The 25144-nt window shown below is 30.9% G+C and overlaps 1 protein-coding gene across 1 annotated transcript in view; it reads left to right on the plus strand.

The window, feature by feature from the left end:
• Window positions 1-1027: 1027 nt before the first annotated feature.
• Window positions 1028-25144, plus strand: part of LOC148311076 (uncharacterized) — a 111610-nt gene continuing 87493 nt past the window's right edge. The window contains exon 1 of the mRNA XM_088257273.1: window positions 1028-1681. Within this exon, the coding sequence (XP_088113399.1) occupies window positions 1637-1681 (45 nt within the window). The 5' untranslated portion in view covers window positions 1028-1636. The remainder of the gene's footprint in view (window positions 1682-25144) is intronic.

Raw genomic sequence — 25144 nt, forward strand, 5'->3', positions numbered from 1 at the left:
TGGGTGGCTATCCCACAGACACAATTTGATTGTTACATATAATACATAAATCAAATGTTAAAATTTTCTTTTGTACGCCATACATTGTTAATGTACCATATGTTATTAAAAATTTATAAAAATGAAGACTTCCATTTTATATTATTGCCACTTCATGAGTTTTATTTTATTATACACGGCTATTTTCAAAACTACAGATGTTTTCATCTACATGTGAAAATTAAAACGTGTGTAATGAAATAAAACTTATTAAGTGGTATTATACAAGTGTATTATTTTTTTTTTAAAAAATCAACATGTCATTCCACAAAGGTAATGCCGAATCAATAAATAATATTGTATTGTTGCCATTAAAATCCGAAATCGACCATTACATCGTTTAATATAAATACATAGCGAAAACCGGAATGTATTGTAATTTAATTTTTACGTTTTTTTACCGTAATTTTGATGATTTTATTAATTCATCACATCTCAAAAATCTTACTAACAGTGTTTTTTTTCCTAGATAACTGAGAAAATGGGTAGCTTCTTGAAAATTCTGAATTTAGTTTTAGTAATAAAATGCACGCTTTTTGAACGCTTTAACGCATTATTTGTGAAACGTATGTAAATATTTTTATTGATACTCAGAATCTAAATTTTAAATGCTAATGCTATATACGTTTCAGAAAAAAATCCTGGTTAACTCTGTGGGGTGCTTTGGTGTGTATTATGATAATATCGGTGCAATACAAAGGTAGCCAATAAACTATTTTATTCCCTGTGAACAAGTCAATTTCTTTGCGACCATGTTGAAATTATAATGGCGGTTATTTATATCTCGAAGTACCCGCTCTGCGGCGAGCGCGTTATTGGCGCCGATCGTAGGTAGTCATATAGTCCGACAATAATAGTATCAGTGCATAGAGTTATAGAGCCTCGCCTCGCCTATCCGCTTCTCAGCTGTTTGATAAGAGTTCTGCAATGGCGGCTGCGGGCAATACCAACTGCGAGGAGGTATAACGAGACGAGAATCTGGTGCGGCGGCAGTCGCGAGAGCAGAGTGCCGCAGACGGGACGCGCGGGAACTAACCCCATTGGTCGGAAAGCGTCGAAGTGCCTAGCGGAAGTACTACGAAAAAACTCGTACATACGCCGCAAGGTTTAGTCTGACGTTTGTTCGGCGCGAATTCTAATCGGTTCGAATTTCGTCGCAGAAGTGCCGCGCGCTCGCTCCGATACGGAAACGCGGTCTAGTCTACGAGGGATTTGAATTTTAGAAGCTAGAAAGTGCTACGATTGTGGATGTGGATAACATGAAGTTTGAAAACAAATTTCGAACAATAAATTCGATTCTAAACAATTGATTGATTGTTTTACCGTTCCAATATTCGGTACATTAGTGTCCCCACCATCGAAATGTTTTCTTCGACTTTGATATAGATTTTGAACGGTCAAATCTACTTATTTCGTTTGGATATTGTCATTACATTTGTTGTAAACGTGCAAAAGGAATTTGACAATGTCATTTCACATGGTAAACTTAAAGTGTGAGGAATAAGTGTTATAAATATATCTGAAAATGAACAGTGATTTAACAAGTAAAACCATCTGAAGGAAGGGGTGCCGGATAAGGGCGCCGGAATCGATAGCTATGCCTTGCAACAAGGCTTCTCGGATTTTCTTAATATTCCTCATGGTAAGAATTTTTACTTAAAATTATAATTAACTTAACTTATATTTTATCTTTTATAATAAGAGCAAATACATGTACGGAATTTTAGGACCTTTTATATTGCCCTTGAAATACCGTGAAACAGGTTTATATAACTCTTACCCATAATTACAATTACATTAATGACTTTAACTTTCATAGTTACGTAATTTTTTTAAAAATACATAAATATGTTTTTAAAGTCAAAAACATAAAATTTTAAGTGAATATATATTTTTTAAGTGAATTTAATTCTTGCAAAAGCAATCGAAACAGTCTAATAATTAAAAAAATATTTATTATTATTTAAAGGTTATAAACTTTACCAGTTAAGGTCATGTATTTGATTTCATCAATATGGTATGCAATATATTACATATGTATTTATATTTGCAAAATGTTGTTATTTGAGAATTTCCTTTATCGATCACCTAATGCAAAAAATAATTACGATTTTTAATTTCTCCATAAAATTTTATTTTTCATTACTCTTTTTTTATTTCTTTGTTAAATTAAGTTTTTTATAAGCGTTTTTTAAATGGAATAAAAATCTTTAACCTAGAACAAATCTGAACAACAACAACATCCAAACGTGGTTCTTTTGTATTGGGTTATCGTTGTGAAATAATGTGAAATACAATACTGCAAGAATACGTGGCTAAAAACAAATGTTTTTCGTTGTTTTTAAAATATTTTTATTTAACTTTTTGTACAAAATATACATACATTAGCGGGCTTATTCCTAAGAAGAAATATTTTTCAACCAACCAAAAATATTCTAGACAAATATATTAAAAATCAATATTGCCAAAAATTCTAATCAAAGGATTGGTGTTGGAAACAAAAAAAACATAAATTACAATCAATTTCAGTTCAAATAAAAAGTAATTACGGCGTTGCAAATTCAATTATTTTATTAAGCATATTCTTCTTTCCTAGAAATATGGTGAAAATATCGAAAGAACAACACATTTTAATTCCTACAATGCGCGGAGACTGTTATTTCCAGTAACGTACGTAATATTAAATAGATGTGTAAAATAGTACACTTTTGCGTCGTAAAATATATATTTTATTGAAGTGCCGACTGAAAATGGGGACCAATCCCGTTTTCAATTTCATTAGTTCCCCATTCCATATCTGATAAATATAGATTATGGCTATTATCCCACTTACCAAGGCTTATTCTGATGCACCGCATTCAGGATATAGCATCAAATGTGTATAAATTTAAAGGAGACAAATTACATAATTATCGTTTATTTTGAAAGTAGCCCAAGTCCATTTTTGTTGCTGTTATTGGCAATAGTATATTATTTTCTGAACAAATTTCATCGTATTTTTTTTTATGATAGCTAACTTCAAATATACTTCTTACTTTTACCATATTTTTTTTATTATTAAATGGACTTATGCCACATTAAAAATAATAGGCTCATAAATTGGGGACCAGAGGTAAAAATAAATTTAAAAAAAAACAGTCTTTTTTAATATTTCATCTTTAAATTTATTATTACCCTAGGATTCTTATACCTTTCTGAAGTCTTTCTGGGTGTGTGAATTCCTAAAACATATATGTATCATGGTGTGAAAAAATTAAGGAGAATATCCAGTGTTTGATGAAATAAATAACATTTTTTATTTATTTCATCAAACACTGGATTTTCACCTAAAAATTCTCACATCATGATGTATGTTATAGGAATTTAAACATCCAGGATGACTTCAGAAAGGTTTACCTTATATTACCTATATTTGTTTTTAAAAATTGATGCATCGTCTCTATTAAAACACCTATTATATAATTCGTAAATTTTAATAAAAAATTCATATGCTTTTAAAGTATGGGTAAAAAAATCATTATTGCTTCGGACGAACTTGAAACATGTTTTTCTCAGTACTCGCTCTACATTGGTAGTAACGGATACGTTCACTGTTATTCCCGTTGCCTGAGAAACTACATAAGAAGTATCCTGAATATTTTTTTTTTCAATTTAATAATACGATGATTTTGGAATCTCAAAATATCAGGACGCCGGAATAAGACAAAAGGTAAATCGAGATAGTTCCTTTCGTAAATGCTGTAAAATTGAAAATATGTCCGTGGGTGCCTCCGTGACTGTACTTGAGGTCCATGAACAATAGGTAAGATATTTAGATCGGTTGCTAATAAGAGCAAAACCACTTTTGACGGATCTTTTAATGGTCCCACGACCTCTTTTTAGTTAATCCTCTCCTTTCCATGAGATCGTTATGAATTAACTAATATTCAAAAGACGAGATTCAATGTTATTTCCATTTTTAGTGTTTACTGTATATTTTAAGTACTGAAAAATGTTGAAATATTCATTGATATAAATATCGACAAATAAACTTATCGGCAATTGAATTTTTATGATAAAAATTATTGACGATTAATGAGTTACCACAGAGATATAATTTACGACAAATCTTTAGAATTTTTGTATGGATGCAATGACATTTCAACAGCAGTATATTTAATTAACTTCAAAAATGTTACATTTGTTGAGCTAAAATCCGCAGTGAAGAAAAAAACTGCTACAAGTGTTTTTTTAATCATTTCAGTTGTTTTTTTTCCATTATTCCAAGTAAAAAGCATTTTGTATTTTTTTACAAATCACTTAAGGCCCAATATATAACGAATATTTATGTTCATTCTTCTCTTTTCGCGAGTTGGAACTATCCACCTACTTCTAGCTTTATTATTTGTTTTCGCAAGCTGCAAAATATTCCGTTATCACTACAAATTTCGCCGATATTTTGTAATAAATAATATTATATTAAGCTTTTGTAATGTGGGCAACGAATTTTATAAAGCGAGAGTGATGCAAATGGGTTAATGCATTATCTCCTAGAGGTTAATGGGAGCCTGGGCGGTACATGAAAGTTGACAATTTTCTTGCTATTTTTGTTTTCGAAACCGTATATAATTTTAAAATAGTAATATTGTCAACATTTCATTTTCCTCCTTTGTTAAAATAAGTGAAGAAAATCGATTTTTGTTAATGCTTACTGATAAATTATTCTTAAATCGTGACAACGTCGAAAAATGCCTTTCTACTTTGAGATATTATAATTTGTAGCAGCCATTGTACTGTGAAACACTGGGGCTAGAGTTTGATGAAATTATCTAGCTTAGACGATTTTTCAAAAGAAAATCAAGATTAAGGGAATCGTAAAGCAGTATTTTCAAATACGTTTGTACGATATATAATATAAGAAAATACTGCTTTACGGTTCCATATGATATCATCTGTGATAGTAAAAAACAATTTTTTGACGAGCTAACCATTATACTACGGACACAGACAAGGTTTTTTTTTATCAATAATAAGTAAAAATATGATTTTTTTTAAAACATATTTTTTTACCGTAAAGCATTTTATCGTATAAAGTATTTTCATATAAATTTGTAAGACCATAAATTCCTCACTTACGGATGATGGTATGATATATATAAAAAAGAGATTTAAAATGAACTTTTTTGTACCTGCCAATATTTAAAAAAAAAACCTTCCCTAAACTATAAATATCAATATCTTTGATTATAAAAGTTATAGATTTTACAAAAGCACAATGAAAAAGATGACTTTTTTTAAACCTTAATTTATAAATACATAAGTATATCATTTGTAATTAAATAGTTTATAGTACATGGAACATTTATGAAAATACTATTTTTTCCAAATAAGGAACTCAAAGTAAGGTAAAAATTTATACAACATTTTTTAACCCGTATCAGCCCCCGATAGTGCATAGGGCATCATATAAACGTAGTGTTATCTTGATCGTTGTTAACACATGAAGGAAATGTTATCAACCCTTAACCTTAAGGTACCAGAATAAGAACGTTGAATAAATATTTAAAAAAAAAATCGATTTTTATTTATTTGATCCCTCCCTTGGGAATCGAACCCGGGACCTCCAGTACGGTAGCCGAGCGTGCCGATCATTGCACTACGGAGGCGGACTACTTATTCATTTATAAGGAGTTTAAAAAAAATTATCGTATTTTTCTGTAAATTTGAGGAAACGGAATTTAAAAAAAAAATTATATTTTCCCACTGATTCCAACATTGTAAAGGTATTCAAAATTACTGAATAATTCATCTTCTACAATCTAGAAGTTCCCACATACACGCATCGTAAGATGTTTGTTGTTGACCTTTTACTCGACGATGCACAAAACGCATTAAATATATTTCTATGGCGTTCAATCCTTTGATACTAAAACAGTATACAAACAAGAAATTATACAGGACAATAAAGGAGTCCTACCAAATTCGTAGATGCTTACAGCATTGGCAAAGTAATTACACTGCAGTCAATTGCTATAGTGTGGGTTTAATAGCCGCACTTGCTTCATTTAGTCCATCCACTTTGAAACTATTTCTTTGATATTTTATGTATAAATTCTGTCACAGATAGACGTTACCAACGCATATTAAAGTTTTTTTTGACATCTGCACAAGATGAAAAATAATGTGGAAGTCTGGATATTTACAGGGCTTATAGGCTGGTTAAGTGATCACTTTACACACGTGCAATATTCACCATTCTACGAGTACTCATGATTGACAACTACTCAAAGATTTTGGAACTCTTAAAAATACGATTAATCTCATGACACAGTACAAATGACTTCACAACAGGCATCTACGTTAGATTGAGAAAGCTTTTATTTAGTAGACGCCATTTTATTTGTATGCAAGATCCGAGCACCGGATTATTTTTACATAACACCTAAAAACATGATTTTAATTTTTATTTAGCTATTTTTATTACCAACATTTCAAATTCTTCTTTACAAATCTATATTTTCTCCACCTGAAAATTATTTTTAATTTTTTTGTTGTTGACATTTTGTCTTTCTGACATCTCAAATATTGATTGTGGCGTTTACAAAACTGTTACAATTATATACCCTTTACACAGATTTGTCATTTATCTTTAACGCGCATATTTCAAATACAGAACGCAAACGGCCGCTTTAGGGGCTAAAGTGTTTTCGCAAGATTTTTTTTTCTAGATTATATTGTTTATTGGAATTCGACCCTTTTTTAGAATATATATTGAAAAAAATTAATATATTTTTATTTATTACCATTCAACAGCTCATTTATTTTCAAAAACATGTACTTATTTAAAAGAAAAACTTATTTTTTTAATATATAAACGGTATTTTAAGCAAAAAATTCCATTACCGTAGAACGAGGCTACTTGAATTTTGATGCGTTACTTGAGCCCAGTACAATTTTTTTTTATCTGTATTTGGTCTACAATAATGAACGTATAAGTGTCACCTGTCAGGGAAACAATGAATCATGTCGATACGTTTATTATTGTAGACCAAATACAGATCTAAATATTTTTTTTCGTACTGGGCTCAAGTAACACATCAAAGTTCAAGTATTTTTGAGTTTTAGAATTAGAGTAGAATTTGAGTTCTACGGTACGTCAAATGTAACCTAGGTTTAAAGAAAAATTAAGTTTCGATTTATCGTATATTGGGCCTTAATGTGTAACCCATTTTTTCAGACGAGTTCCACTTGATATCAGGTTTATATTTCCACTTGATTTTATTCCGTATGAGATTTGAGATGGAACAAAGAACAGGTGATACGAGGGCGAAAGGTTGTTCATAAGAAGAGGTTTTGGTCCAACAGAGTTCGACGTATCCTGATGTAACGATGTATTCGTAACTGTTGATTTGCATTGAAATAATGCTAATTTATTCTTTACCTTGATTTTGAAATAGGATTTCCCGTTTGTCATGATCGGATACAGATGAGCCAAATAGTACGTGCCACTCAAATATTGTACGAGTATATAAATAAAAAATGAAATATTATTTTGTTAAAATCTTAAATAAAAAAAACAACTTATCATAACGCCGCTTCCCCGCAGATGTAGGTGGAGAGAATATAACGCTACAGTAATCTGTTAATGCAAAAAGCATTCTTCGCCTCTTCCACATTCGTACATCTCCTCATACATACCCACTCATTATTTCGACTCGGTCTTTCTCTGCCCCACATTTGCCTCATTTTTTACCGTTATTTCCTCACTCATTCGTTCCACATGTCCAAACCATCTCAACAATTCTTTCTAAATTTTATCGATGAATTACATTTTAATTTTTTTTTAAATATTCACCAATAAGCACGTGTTTTCATCATCAGCTGTGACGGGTGTTTTTACCTGTGATAGGTAAAACATTTTTTTACCCCCTAACTACTACGCACTACGGAGGCCGACAATATAATTTGTACCTGTAAACAGGTAAAAGTAATCTTTAAAAAAACGCAATGGCAGTGTTATCTGTTGAGCGTAAAAGTAATACAAACAATACTCAAAACGGACAGCGTGCTTCTTGACAGCTCGAAAAATATATTGATTACAAATAATATTTCCTTTGGATACCCAAAAGCATTGTAAAATTAAACATATTCGAAATGTGTGTTCTCACTATTCTTTCTTTTCTATTTAACAAATTTGAGCCACAGTAAAATCAATAATAAAAATTTCAAACATTACCACACTGTAACAATAATATCAAACAATACTACATATCTTCGAATTTATAAGTGAATAGATTTTATTAGATTTAAGTTTTGTACAGCGTTTTATATAATAGAATAAACTATGTAGTTTTTTCCACGTGAATTTTATTTGACCAGCAACCGGGTTTCTCGTAACCGACACCAGTCTGATGATGTCGGTTACAACGAAACCCGGTTGCTAATTAAATAAAATTCGTATGGAAAAAACTATAGTGGTTTCTTCATTGAGTATAGATTTTTACAATGATTAAAGAAAACACTTCGTTTTAAATAAATGCCATATAAAGGCCAAATTATGAATTATCTTGAAAATTTAGAAATCCAAAAAAACCTGAATTCTAATAATAATTTATTAAATAATTATATTGTTTCAAAATTCTTCACCATTGCTTTCCATTTTTCCTTTGTTTTCAAACTCCGTCCTTTGACTTCCCCTTACTTTCCCCTCTCCTTATTTATAGAACAATTTTATATTTTATATTTTAGTTATTATACAGACCTGAATGATGGAAGTTTAACTTCTGAAACATGTAGTCTATAATAAAACTCAAGTGGTAAAAAACGAAGTGTTTTCTTTAATCGTTGTAACATGTCTTACCACAAAGTTAATGCCGAAACAATAAATAAAAAAGATTTTTTAAGTGAGGTTTTTTATCAAATTGTTTTGAATATATTTTTTTTTATTTGTAATACAGCGCTAGGTTCGTCGTTTCAGTTTGTAGCTAGCTCTCATCATCTGTACGGGTTTATTATATTATATTAAGCTCATTGCAATGCTATTTCGTAATACCTTCATTTATGAAGCATCCGTTATTATGTACTCCTTGAATTCCTAGCACTAACACAATCAAATGTGCCTTGGTGTTTAAGCGTGTATACAGAGTCATCATTAGACACTGAAATAAGCCTTTGACATTAACAATAACGCACCAACGTGATAGGTTATCAAAAGGCTTTAGACAATAATTAGAATTACAAGAAAAAAATTAACACAGCATAAAATTACTTATTGTTATGAGCGATTCATGAAAAATGTCTAAGGAAATAATGTCTATTACAGTGGTTCTCAACCTGGGTTCGATCGAACCCCAGGGGTTCGGTGAGTCAGTCTCCTGGGTTTGGCGGAGGTGAAAACACACACCGACTTACTTACTTACTTCATACGATATTATGAAAAAAGATAAGACGTACGATATATTCATTTATCCAATAGATCTAGTATATTATTTGAAAGAAATATATTAAATATTATGAAAAAATATACGACGTACGATATATTGAATTCTCCAATGGGTTTACTTTACTTTTTTTTCTTCTTATTTTGCTTGGTATAGGCCTTGTGGCCTGTTTTTAAGAGGGATAAACCTCCTGCGATGTCGACTCCCAGCTGTCGATCCATCTCTTTATACCATTGTCCCTTCGTTGCCTTCCCCACCTAACGAAATCTTCGGTCTCGCATATTTCCCTTATCCTGGCGTTTCTTATTCTGAGTCCTTATTTCTGACACTCTTAGGGCGATTTTTATGCCTACAGTGTCCGCTCTACTTTCAATCCAAAAATTTTGCAATAAAAAAACTGATTTAGAATAATTTAATACATTTACACAGGTTATAAAAATAAAACACAATTAGAATACCATGTAACACGACATTTCCTTTATATTTTTATCCTTACTATCCCATTCATGCAAATTAATTGTTTTACATTAAAGGATGAAATTACGAGAGAAATTCATGTAATCAACGAAATCAAATTAAAAATCTATTCTGGCTTTACAAAAATTACTTTCTAACCAACCATCACGGCGCTTCTCCGCAGGAGTAGGCAGAGAGAATAGAACGCCACACTAGTCTATCTTTGCAAACATTCTTCGCCTCTTCTACACTTATGCACCTGCTCATACATACCCGCCGATTATTCCAATAACTGACATGACCGCATTCAAGTATTTGAAGTTTTTCTCTACTCCTTTTTCTAACTGCATTCGCCTCATAAATTTGTTTTGCCGTTCTTCCCTCATTCATTCGTTCCACATATCCAAACCATATCAACCCACCTTTCTTTAACCTTACCTAACTAATTGAACAAGCATCATCTGATAAATGTTCATTATATTATACTCGTATGCTTGGGGATAATTTATAACCTACATGGCTTTATAATCAATTTTCACTGCCCACCCTTTTGGAGGCAAGCCATGTTTACATTAAAATAGATAATATCAAAATAAATCAATGAACAACAACGATTCTTGTTTGGAGTTGCGTAGTCTCGGAAATGTAAGAAAATTGACATTTACGACTGGCTAATTCATTATTATAAGCAAAAATAATTACTGCACACATAGATTGAATGTCACACTAAAAAAAAATAAAAAAAACTTGAGTGTACCTACATGGAAAGACTAGATCTGTGCATCGTATCAGAATATACAGAGATAAGTTTAACCGCAAACTAGGGAAATTTACACTGAATTTCTATTCCGCTACTGCCGGTTTAAGTTCGATAGATATTTAACAAGCGAGTTTTAGTTGTAGACCCACGCGCATGCGCATTGGGTGAAAGGGCGGGCGTGACATTGACTGCTCGGCCCGTTTGTGAATTCGCCATATTGTCTTGACAGCTTTGAACTAAATGAATTATGAATATATGTATTTTGCTCTACATTTAAGAAAAAGATACCGGTTTACAAGACATCTTTTAAAAATGGATCTTGATTGCAAAAATGCCATATTGGCATGACCATTCGAGATACCAATCAATAATTCCAGATTTTGGAGGTTGGAAAATAATTGAAACGTCGCGATTTTTTCAAATTATGTACATACATATAGCTCTGGTCTGAGATATTGTCTCCTATATAACATATTATAATTTTTTTTAAATATATTTTAAAAAAAAACACCTTAACGAGTCATTTTGAACGTTAATTAAAAAATAAAGCGATTAATTTTAATAATCATACGATTTGATTCATCTTTTATGTTGATCAGAAAAATAGGTGAATCACACTATTTTAATCCGAAACCAGTGATAAAATTTCAAATCAAAATATTGACATTTACATAGTACCATAAATTATGAATGAGAAATATGCAGAAATACATGTACATATATTTTTTTGTTAAATTATTTGTTATTTCATTTATGTTGGCCATAGAAAATAAATAATAATCTCAAATAGGTAAGCACTGTAATAAATTATACATAAATTCCGTTTAATTTTAAGAGTGCGTTTTTTACCTACGTATATGAGCACAGAGTGCCAGTAAATTACTAGAGAAATATAGATTTTAGAGGTTCAAGGACAATACAGGCGTTTAGGACTCCCCTGTATTATCGAGGATACTGCAAAGAACTTTTCGTCACGAGATTTTGTAAATTGGGATAATCATGTTCAAACTTAGACTTATTTGTCAAATTTTCAAAATATATCATTTCCGTTCCAGTCAGTTATGGTAGTAAAAAACACAATAAAACATCGTTGAACAAGCCGAATAAAATGGAAGAAACTTCCCATTTTAACAATGACTGTCTTTTTTATTTCACATCGATATCGACAAAAAATAAGTGCGACTTATCCAATTTCAGATCATGGCAAATACCTCAAATATTACAAATCGTTTTATTTTCAGCTTAGAGCAAATAAATTAGTTACTATATTTACGATTAATTATATTTCGATAATGTACTGCAACGGAAGTAATCGATTATATTTGTACTTTGAGAATAATGACCCGAAATTCTTATTTAATGGAGTCCTCGAAAAGCACTCAAAAGAAAATTAAATATCGATCATCGATCAATTATACATTTACCTTTACCCAAGTATTATTGAACTTAATAAACTACAGTCACAGTGCTTTATAAGAGAGGTTTTAGTATTGTGCTGTAGTTTTCATACATTTGAGCTATACTATTTATTTTCACGCGCATAAAGCCTTAATCTGAAAGGCTTCAAGGGCTGCGAATACTTTCAAAAATGTTAGACATCTTACATTAATTTAATTATCTTCTATTGCAGCATTTATTGGAAAAAAATACATACATTTTTTATAGTTTTGTTTTATTGTATAGTGGGCTATAAAAAAAAGTAACGAGCTACTTCTTTTTTAGCTAAATAATTATTTCGACTTAAATTCAATTTCATTAATTCATTCAAACCCTCATGCTCACCCGGTGGTGCATAGGGCACTGCATCATATAAGCGTGTTGATCGTTGATCACACATGAATGAAAGCTGATCAGCCCCCCCCCGCTTCAGGTATCAGTCCAGGGATATATTGCTTGGACATTAGAGTGATTTTTTTTATTGACTATTTTATTTTATTGACTATTTATTTGACCCCCCCTTGGTGATTGAACCAGGGACTTCCAGCACAGTAGCCAATCGTGCTGACCATTACACTACTTTGGCACATTTCATTTATATTTCTTTGGCATTTTCAAATCAATTGTTATACAATACAGTGAGGAAGCTAAAGAAAATGGGTGAATAAAGTGGTTTTTTTGTTGTTGCTGTTGATAGAATACATTCAATGGGCAATTTATTATACATATATACATTACGTGGTTAACGCCCTTATAATACCAACTCCTTAACTAGAAATTAATCGGGAATATTATATTTGTGACTTATGTATGTAATATGTATAAATAAATAAAATACAAACGACAAGTTAACAACTAAACGTACCTAACAGGATCTGAATAATTTAAATTAAATTTTGATATTAAAAGATATATTAAGATATTTTAAATATTTTTTTTTTCCTAGTGCAGTTATGTTTATGTTATAAAATTGTTTTAAATTAACCGTTATACTATACACTGGAGAAACAATAGCACTTATACGTCGTAAATATGTAATAGTTCGACAATTTTTTTCCACATACTTACGTAAGTGTTTAATGTACATATATAAAGTATAGTATAACATATTACCAGTCCCAATACAAGGACGAATATAATATTTGTAGTTGGTACGTATGACATATTTACCAATCATTCCATACACTTTTGAATTTGTTTTATAATAATAATAATTGTTATAAGTTGTGATATTCAGTTAGAAGTGAATGCAAGTTTGATCATTTTAATAGCGACACAAGGTTGTGTTTTCGACCGGTTTTGTACTCAATCCTTTAAAACGTCAAACAGATAAATATTGAATATTGTTTTCTAGTTATAGTTTATTAATGAAATAATACAAAAAATGACATGATTAAAAACAATATTTAAAATATGCAAAAAAAATAAGTCCACATTTACTGAATTTATTTCTTGATTTAAATCATATTACTCAATAGAATATAATTAACATTAAAAAAAAGCAAAAAGTTACTACATTTTTAATGTGTCCAAATACTTGTTAACAAATTTGAATTATCTCTAATTATAGGAGTTATTTCTCATATTATTTTTTGACATCTTATCAAAGATGAAGAAGAATATGAAAATTGGTTCATATATATAGAACTTACAAGAATTTGAGTAGTGTGGTTGTCAATAACGGGTAGAATTGGTGAATGCTACACGTGTGTAAAGTGATCACTTAAACCAGCCTATGACGGTCGTTAGCCCCGTAAATGCCCAGACTTCATTGTGCGATCGATAAAGAAAATTGTATGACGAAACTCTAATAAATGCAATGAATTTTACTACTTGATGTTCATTGAAATTTGTTCTGTGTATTATATATAATTTTCCATTACCTCCCAAATTCATTAGTTTAAACTGAATTTTAAAAGATTAACAAAAAGTTCTTTAAGATGGTGTGGAGCGAATAGATCACGAGAGAATGACTGAGAAAGTATATTTGCCTAATGTGAACGGGAGAACAGAACGAGGATGGCCAACCGTGCTAAGTCTCTGGCAAGAGACTTAGCACGACCAGATAAATCAGAACCTAAAATCTGGCGGTGTCAAAAGTCTACGTAATCGGAGGGCATGTATGACTTAATGTATGAATGTAAAGGAATCTAGGAGTGTATGTCAGGGTAGAAGAGTGTGGCTTTCCATTTTCTCTGCTTATCCCTGCGGCAGAATGACGTTATGGTAGAGGAAGTACATTTGCGGTCTTTTTGATATGAAGCAAGATCATCCCTCCAATCAAAAAACATACAAGTACCTAATAGTGGTCAAGGTTTATACCGAATATATCGCTCACTCCTTTAAACAACGTCATATATCAAAAAACTAGATTTTTCAGAAGACCGTTTTTAAAGTTTAAGAATATAATGAAATGTATTAAAAAAATATCAAGCTACTTATTGAACTTTTTACTATGCAACAGATCTTTTTAGGTAAAACCTGAGGGTTTTATCTCCATTTGAAAAATAATTTGTGTATTTGAAAATTCTTTATTTTAGTGCTTTCACACAAACATCATGGTTAGATTAACCGCCTATGTCCGCCTCCGTAGTGTAATGGTCAGCACGCTCGGCTACCGTTTTGGAGGTCCCGGGTTCGATTCCCAAGGGGGGTAAAATAAATATAAGTGATTTTTTACTGTCATATTTATTCAATATTACCCTGGACTGGTACCTGAAGCGGAGGACTGATCACCTTTCCTTCATGTGTAAACGATCAAAATAACACTGCGTTTATATGACGCAGTGCCCTATGCACCATTGTGGTGCGGTTAAGGGTTTTATTATTATTATGTTAATAAATAATAAAACAATAGCTTTTCTTCAAAATGCAAAAATAACACATTCTACCCTGTAGCGGGTAAATATCAAATTAGAAATTTGCCGCTTTTGCTGGGATATAGTACATTTTCTGGGCATTCCGAAAACATGCACAACCGAAAATTGACGATTTTTTATATATGACGTTGTTAAAAGGAGTGAGCGATATGTTAACTGTTGAAAATTACTTGGCAGATATTGGTTCTACATATAAGTGAGAAGAAATAAACATAAATTACAAACTGTCGCAATATGAATGATGAAGTTATAATAATTTTTTATTTAATATGTCACTAATGTGCAATTTTAATTTACATAAAGCAACTCAAATAACACGACACTAATAAACAAATAATGACACGTTATATACCTTGATCTTAAACTGGAATACATAAATGTTAACATCTCAATAACAGTATATTGTTTATAATATTATATATACGCTGTATGAACCTTAGAGGTCTACACACCCAACCCCAAGGTTTGGAATAAATAAATTAAATAATATAAAATAAAAGCATTGTATTATTCGCAAATCAATTCTCAATTGATTTTTGTAATTTATCTACGCCTGATGAAGACTTGACTAATAATTGAAAAGGTCACGAATTGTTTTACGTGCATCTAAATACGTTATATTTAAAAACCTTACATTTTCAATGCTCATAAAACAATCAATAATACTAGACATTTTGATGCGCATATTTTTTCCGTTAGCAAGGTTACTATCGCACCTACCAAATACTTATAAATGGATGGCATAAACAAAAAAGCGTTGGAAAACACGTTTTATACACTATGATAAAAAAGCTGAGCATAAACACAACTTATATGCGATGTGCATAATATTATTATCGTGGGAACTGCTGAATACAATTTTGCATAACAATAACAAGTGGGCGGAAAGAATTTTTAATTTTTCTCCTAAGATTCTCGTCATTTCGGCGTAGGTAATTAGTAATTTGACAAGATATAGATAATCGATTTCTGTTCATGGTCTGCTTGATTTTTTGTTGAGTAGGTATACATATTTTTTTAATTTAAGTTTTACTTAGTAAATACCACTATTTCTTAAAATGTATTGTGACACGTGTTTTGATGCAATCTGCGTCATTTTCAAACACCGTATGCGGAATGATTAACTGCATATTAAATTATGTGGAATACATCAAAACACGTGTCACAGTAGATTTTAAGAAATAGTGGTATTTACTAAGTAAAACTTTAATTTAAAATGGAAATATTTTACCACAATGTGACTGTCGAATCAATTAGTGAGAGTATTTATTTATTTATTTTCGGGAGGAACGTCGAGGACGACCCGATTAACCTACATGGATCAAATTATCTCCGACATGCATTGTAGCAGAGTGACGAGTTGAAGAGACAAGCGGAGGATAGGGGCGGGTAGAGACTTTCCATGAAAAAAGCAAACCAATCATCACACAGATTGTAACCCACGACAAAGATTTATTATCACCGAATTTATCCATATTGAATTATATGTATGAACAATTTTTGCCCAAGAACATGATTTTAGATATAGCAACTATGGCAACAAACTCAATCTATCAAAATAAAAATTACAATGTTACCAGAGATTTGAAAAAAAAAAAAATCTTTTTACAGAAATTAGGAATTAAAACAAAAGCATACATATTTATCAGAAATTAGGCCTCAACAGTTTTTTTAGAATTTAACAGCAGAGGCGAATGTGATCCCTGAAAGATCTGAACAATTATGAAAACTGTAGAAATCTTCTTCCTCGCTGACGAATATTTTTAGGGTTTAAAAAAAAAACAAAAAAGGAAATCTCAATAATTTTAATTTATTTTGAGAGCTTATGACCGGATTCAAAGTTTTTAGTGGAAATAAACCGATTTCAGAAAAATATGAAAATATTTCTTGTAGGTACCATGGTACAAGTGAATATTCTTTCAATATGTACCTATTTAATAATTACGTACTACGAGTATAAACTTGATTCTAGAGTTGCAGATTTCATGTTTATTTTTTACATAAAATATAACATGAACCAAACTCTTTATTTATTTGAAACGGACGCCTATTCAAATCATGTTTAAGCCTAATTAAGAATGTAAAACCGGGAACGCTAAAGGTTGACGAGTTAGCGAGAGATGTCCGACTAAAACAATGATACTCAACCTTTTTTTTCTTCGGGCCGTATACATATATTTGTAAAGCTACGCGGGCCGCAACACTATACTGGTATGACAAAAAATATCATGAAACCCACCACCCCCGTTTTTCCGGAAAACCATTTGAGATTTATAAAAATATGACCAAAACAGAATAATAATAGCGCGCATATTTGTCTGTCAAATGTTTGTTTTTTGGGAATAAATCTAGCGCGTGCAGTAGCAACACTCTTATACCAGATCTGATGTTAACACGACAACGACAATCCTCTTCGGGTTTCCATGTCTGTACGCCAAAGTCGAAATAAATCTCAAGATATCCGATTCTATATTAATAGAATGCCAGATTTTGTAAATCATGTTCCTGATAATAAATGTGTTGGGGGCCGCACAAAAAAGCTTGGTGGGCCGCATGCGGCCCGCGGGCCGCAGGTTGAGTATGGCTGGACTAAAAGATTAATAAAAAAAAAGCAATTTGAAGAGTTGCTCCAAATAATTTAAGCTTCTCTATTTTTAGCATCGGTAGATTCTAGCCCCCGACTAGTTGAAGCATGATTAATCTTGTGGTCAGTAAATTTCAAATAAAATATATACAGGATTCGAGACGGAGCCGGTTCCTGAATCACTATTTTAAAGAAAAACTTTATCCTTTTATGACTAGTATAGAATTATATTTGAAAAGTTTGCTTAATCCAATGATAGTGGTTTCAAATTAAGTCTTTATTTCAAACACAGCTATAACTTAAATCAACCAAAAATGCATTGAAATACCCTTAATAAAGAAAAAAAATAATTACATAAAAAAACAGCCTGAAAACTATTTTATGAACAAAAGAAAAAGGTATTTTATTCTTAAAAAATCTACGTATTTCAAAATAATTTACGAAAAGCGCTTAAATTGAAAAAAATACGATTTTACAAGAAAAAAATTGTCTCTATTTTACTCAATTTGTATTGAAATTTAAAAGCGTAAATTATTTAATTATAAAATTTTCCAACAAACTAAAAACAAATTTTAGCTTCTCTTTAAATTTATTTTAAATTTTCTTGCATTTCCTGGGCCATAATTGCAAGCAATATGTTTTTAAATTCTTATAAAAGTCATCAAAATCTATTTCATTCGAATTTTTTACCCTGTTTAAAAAGCATTATAGCTAAGCTTAAAATTAAACAGCAATTATGTATTTTTTATTATTGTATTATAAATATAATAGAAATATTTTCTAAACACTTGTTAGTATAACTGACTAACCAGAAAATACATTAATAATAAATAATGATGTAGATTTTTTTATTACGTAAATATCAACATGCTTCGATTAATTACTGAATTCAGTTAATTTCATTGATTTTTTGCTAGCGTGGTGGCCCATTAATCAATTATAAAATCATTATAACATGTGCAATTAAAATTAAACGTTAAATTCCTACATATTCACTTACTATGTGTGTTTTACAATGGTAGACCATTTCAGTAACGACTGACATGTAAAACACCATGAAAAAAATTAATAAAGATAATAATAATAATAATAAAACCCTTATCCGCACCCCAATGGTGCATAGGGCACTGTGTCATATAAACGCGGTGTTATCTTGATTGTTTACACATAAAGGAAAAGTGATCAGCCCTCTGCTTCAGATACCAGTCCAGTGTAATATTGAATAAATATTAGAGTGAAAATATCACTTATATTTATTTTACCCCCCTTGGGAATCGAACCCGGGACCTCCAGAACGGTAGCCGAGCGTGCTGACCATTACACTACGGAGGCGGACATAAAGATAAAATATAAAAATATTCTGACATAATTTTCAGAATACAAAACTTCCCCTACAAGTACAGAATATATGCATTAATTTGAAACCTCGGGTTATAAGCGCCGCTAGTAACGAACAATTCAAATATGAGCAAAATTTCGACTCTTATATCTCGGCTTCCGAACGAAATTTCGGGTTACAATCACAATCTTGTTATACGTACACGGAGTCATAAATGCATGTAAAAAGTTAAGAAAGAAAAAATATCAAAGGAATTTTTGGGAGTCCTGAACGGAATTATCTATTTGATTTGTTATGAGAACGCACATCGAGCTACGAACAATTTGGATTTCAAACGTACGGGATGAATTAAGTTCGTAACGCGAGGTTCTACTGCATGTTTATAACTTGAAATAAAAAATCTTGACGAATGAATGTGAAGCAGGCAAAGTATGTTTCCAAATTCTTAATGTAGCATTTTTCATAATAATTTATAAATCAACTCTAAAGGTGGAGACTGACCGGAGCATTTCGTCGTAACATAACGTCGTAACATCGCTCGCGGCGAGCATCACCGAGCATCCGAAACTATGGATGGAGCGCTCGGCTCGCTGTACTGACTGCCTAAATGCTCGCATCGTAACGTGTTACGTTACGACGAAATTCTCCGGTCAGTCTCCACCTCAACAGTCTCTAGCCCCGGTCAAAATACGAGCAAGCGACGCTCGGCCTATTATTATATATACTATTTGACACTAACCGCTTACCGTTTGACGCTTGCCGATTGTATCGTGACTGGCGCCTAACACACTGTGGCTCTTTGGCCTTCGTTCCTGGCATTAAAAAAAAAACCGGCATGTTTTTTTTTCTTCAATAATTATAAAGCTACAACTTTCATAGTCCGAGTATTACTGAACTTATAATTGCAAAGGACAGTAAATTTAATGCAATAAGAATATAAAAAAAAATTAATTAACTGATTTCAATTACTTGAGCTGGATTTAATTTTATATATTAATTTGACCTTGGGATACAGCTTCTACGCATTATGTAATGATAAAAGATTCGGAGAACTAAAAGCAACGATAATGTTGAAGTAAATGCGTTCGTTGACCGAAATTATGTTGAGTCATGGTTGAGAACAACAATGCACTTAGTTGTTGGGTTGGGTAAAATACGCGTCATGTAAAAGGCCTTAAACGTCATCGGATCAATGATCAACGCTTCTTACCTTCAATACACCGTTACTCTAATCCATTTTAATCTATGTACTAAAAAGTATCATCTCTTTAAGCAGGTTATAATAAAAAACCCCAAGATTAGAATAGGTAAATCGTCATTTTTTTAGTCCGAAGTATGTTATCTATATAAATAAAAATGTTAAAAGTTTTTCCAGAATCTTAAATCTTCTTAAAACTTTCAGGATTCTTTTGAAATTTAGCCATAACTATTTTTTATTTATTTATTTTATTTCATAGATACATAGAAACATTCATAGATACATATTTATTTCATATATGCATTTACTATATGTATTGCGGCTCTTTAGGCATGGCCTGTGTTGAGCCGAAATATATCTTTATAAGAAAAAATTGAAATGCGACTGTGTTCAAAAAGCCTGTAAAAAACTTGTCGTATTTTGAAAAGCAGCATATTTAACCGCAGTGGAAACGCCATCTCTTTATCGTAACAACAACACACGGTATACGTAATTACACACGAAATTATCCCTTTTTTCGAATGATTTTTTTTGTGCTCTTTTCTTATATTTTTCAAGAATCGTCGTTTTCATCGTTATAAAGAGAAAAAGTTGTAATTATTTAATATTCTGATAGTCTTCAAGTAACATTTACCAATTATAAGAAAAAATTAATGCCGTAAAAACACCATCAAATAAATCTCATTTCCCATACCCTGAAATGCAGAAAAACTAAAAAGTGTGCTTTTATACAATAAAAGTGGGTATATAAAATTACTTACGATCTAAAATTGTATGAGAAATTATCCATAACTGGAGATTGTTGATATTCTCGCTGATGATCTAATTTAGGTTCCACATATGACAAAAACCTTCAAAAGTTGATCACTTATTAAATTAATGTGGGCCGGTGAGTAGTTTCTCCATACGATGATCGGTCGGAAACCCGATCTCGATTCTTTGATCAGACCAGGGAAAAGGTCCAATTACTCCACCCACGATTAAAAAAAATACATGTTCTTTATTTAATTTCCTAAAAAGGATTGTGAAGCGTATCGATCAGTTGCAGTTTATAAACTCTATAAAAATCCAATTACTCGTTTTCAGGGTTGCGAAATTAAAAAGATTTCAATAAAAAATCAATTAAGGGTATAATCCTTTGTATATATCGTAGTCATACAGGAGAAAGTAACCAAGTGCATTTTTTTTACAAAAACGTGATCATTGACTATTTAATATCTTACTAGCTTATTAATGCCATGAAAAATCCCAAAGTGATTTTAAACTTGGTAGTGTAATAAATTGACCTGTTAAAAATGACTAGCTGCATTGATGTTTCTTTTCTAGCCAAGCAAAAGTGACTTAAATGGCCCTCCTGAACATTTTACGTTCTGTTAGTTGGTCACTTTCTCCTGTACGACTACGATATGTATATATATAATATTATTCTGGACACAATTTAATGACAGTTTTATCCATTTCCTGAAATATCAAGTAATTTTTATACATTCAAAATTAAACTTAAAATGTATTATTTTTAAAATAATGTTATATTTTTTTACTATGTATATAACACGATAATGCTGGTTATAATTATTTTAACTCATACGATAGTAAAAAATAAAATTTAAAAGATATCAATAAAAATCCTTTATACATACGAGTATATATACAGTAAAACCCCCATAAGGTTGAGATATGTACCGCATTATCAGAAGGAATGTAATAAGTGGTTAATTTTGAAAATTGTGTTTTTACATTTTAACAAGCGGAAAAGACTGAAATGAGTCATCAATTAAAATACAATTTAAAATCATTAACCCCCTACAACGTTCTCATTAATAAACGCTGTACCTATTTTATAGGTAGGTTTACTAATAGGGAGAGTTTTATCCCTGAAATATCAACAAATTTCTTGATTTTAAAATAAAAATAAGAATCTCATCCAAAGTTGACTAAACAAGGATAATTTTTTTCTGTATAGGTATATAACACGAGAATGCTGGTCATAATTACACAAACTCGTAATATAACTCATACGGCAAGAAAACTAAATTATTATTTCAACATATCATTCCACGCAGCGGGTGTTAATAAGTATGATTAAAATATTGTAAACTCACACAGGGAACATAATTGATATATGAAATGTAATATGACCATATGATTACATTGAAATAAATAGTCTAACTTGAGATCAATAAATGTGGAATTGGTAGCTTCTGTATTACCTACTCATATAAAAAATTATGTTTTTAAACATTGTTGTTAACCCGACATAAGTAAGTTCTCGTTTTACGAACAAGATCCGTTCCTAGATCTTGTTCGTTGAACAGGAATGAACTTTGACTAAAACGACAAGCCACGGATGTTAATTTTAATTGATAAAATCCATAGAAGTTTGTTCGTCAAATTATGATGATGAAGTTTTCAAAAAATGTTATTTGAAATGAAGGTAGATTTTTACAGTCCTGTTTTAGAAACCCATTTCATAGTTAACACCATATCTCCCAAAAAGAGACTAGTTCTTGTACGAAAGTACCTACAAGAGACTAGTTCTTGTACGTACATTGGTATAAACTGATAAATGTCTTCTTAAATTATTTGTTTTTTTTTTTTTAAAATATCATTTACTAATTGAAAATATTTATTTTTAAAATTTTAAGTGATTTCATATCATCTTTTTTTTTTATTTCTGCGGAGATTCAGTATATCTGAGTTTGACTATTACACCGGCTTCAATTTTTAACTACAGATTTTAATTTTGTTCCTTCAAAAAGTTTCCACAAGGAGTGCCGAAACGTAAGTGGGGAATACATAAAAACATACTCAAAACTCAAAAAATATATTTTATGTTTACTTAAATTGATATCATTCGTTACAACGAATATTCGTTAACGGAGGTCTGCCGGCATGTATATTTTAATTTACTATTTTACGGTTGCGACATTATAAAAGCTTTGTAACATCAATTAAGGGCTAAAGTTCACGATTGCATAATGAAGACGTTTATTAAAATGCTTTGGAGCTTCGTGACACGACCAGTTTTATGACGTCCGACAACACAATAAATCCCGTTAAAAAAAACTTCGTATTCATAGTACCTTTGTTTACTATGATTTATTAATGTTAGTATCTCCATATAAGCCTTTGGATTATACACGGAGGTATGTGATATTTCACTTAAAAAGTACCTTTTTGTTTTCTTTGTAATATATAAAATGAGTCATATTTAAGTTGTAGGATTTGTTTAAGGGTTCCTTTGCATCATACTAATATCAAAACTGGTGAATTCAATTTTCGTACTTCCTGCAAGTATTAAAATCGCCGAATAAAAAAAAATCTGCAAATCACAAACGGACAGGTATTAAAAATTAATTTATTGTAACTTTTGACTGACTACATAACAAACATATTACATAAATTAATAAAAATACTCGGGTGATCAATATAAGTTCTTTTTGTAATTGTTATATTACCTGTATGTAGGTATTTATTTAGTTAAATGATCAAATCTGGATTTCATTCATTTTACTCGATTAATTTCTGAAAATGTGTTATAACATGACAAACCAGTACATGCAAACCATATTTTTATTACATTTTGACATCTCAACATAGGTGAAGAAGAATATGGAAGTCTGGGTATTAACAGGGCTTATGACCTGTCATAGGCTAGTTAAGTGATCACTTTACACACGTGCCACATTCACCATTCTACCCATGATTGATAACTACACTACTCAAATTTTCGTAACTCCTAGATATACGACTATGATAGATAATAAATACTGTAAATATCCAGACTTACATATTATTCTTCATCTATGTTTAGTGTCAAAATTTAAAATTAACTTTTACATGAAACGATGTAAAATGCTATTTATGTATAATACATGTAAAAATGTAAGAGCATGTAAAAATAATTCCTAGGTGGAGAAAACCCAGACTTGTGAATAAGTGTTTGGACTTACTCAAAATGCTGTAGATATAATTTTATCCATTGTATTTCTCACGGAATGCCATCATTTTCCGAATTATCTATCGGTCGCACGGTGTGTGATGGCGGTCTGACTTGCGTTTTTTTATTTTATTTCGAGAAACGGACTTCCACCTGATTTCTGCCAGAGGATAATTACAATCGTGACCTTGTGGCTATTGGTCGGATAAGCCACGTGTGAGTAGTTGACCAGTGGTGAGTCGATACCTGAACCACCTGCTCGAACTCTGGATCGATGAAATGATTCAAGGAGTAACGAACGAAGTAGTATTTTTTATTTTGACTTATTGCTTTTTATACATGAGTTATTAATTAAGAAATTTAATGTTCAAATCCTGTTTGAAAGAAGAAACTAATAAATAATCATTATTCTTAGGTAAATAATTCTTTTAAATGTGTAATTTATTTAAGAAAAAAAACAATGTATTATATTATGATTGGCATGGTGTTTTACGTTATGTAGAAAATATGGTTTGATCGATGTGAACACCGGCCCAAATATGCGTAGATCTATTATAAATTTTAATTCAACAGTTCAATAACCTGAGTCGAATCCAGTAATAAACAATATTAAATAAAACTTAATACTTTAAATACAAAAAATAATACTTTATCTAAAGCACAATTCAGATTTACAAGGTGTATTGACGAGTACCGATATTCAATCATGAGCCAATTTATAATACATATCTGATAATGTGCACTTTTATGATAATAACTATCCTTTACAGCCTTTGAGGATATTTTTTTAATGACAAATATAAGGGCTGGGGATGATTACAAAAGTATGGCATACTGCTATTCGAGTTAATTTTTAAACGTAAACATTGGTTTTTGGCAATATGCTGTAATATTAGCTATATATATTTATTTATTTATTTGCATTAAAAATTAAATCGAGATGAATTATAAACTGGCTTAGATTAGCGAAGAAAAAAATGATTTCATTAATTGATTCGGCAGTCATTTTGTGGGAAAAATCTATAAAAAAATTGTGGTATTTACTATGTAAAACTTACATTAAAAAAATGGTTACAGCAAGGAAAGTCCTCAC

The sequence above is a fragment of the Brachycentrus maculatus genome, unplaced genomic scaffold (genome assembly GCF_059751285.1).
Source record: "Brachycentrus maculatus isolate JH-2025_06_01 unplaced genomic scaffold, ASM5975128v1 h1tg000077l, whole genome shotgun sequence".
In the NCBI taxonomy this organism is placed as follows: domain Eukaryota; kingdom Metazoa; phylum Arthropoda; class Insecta; order Trichoptera; family Brachycentridae; genus Brachycentrus; species Brachycentrus maculatus.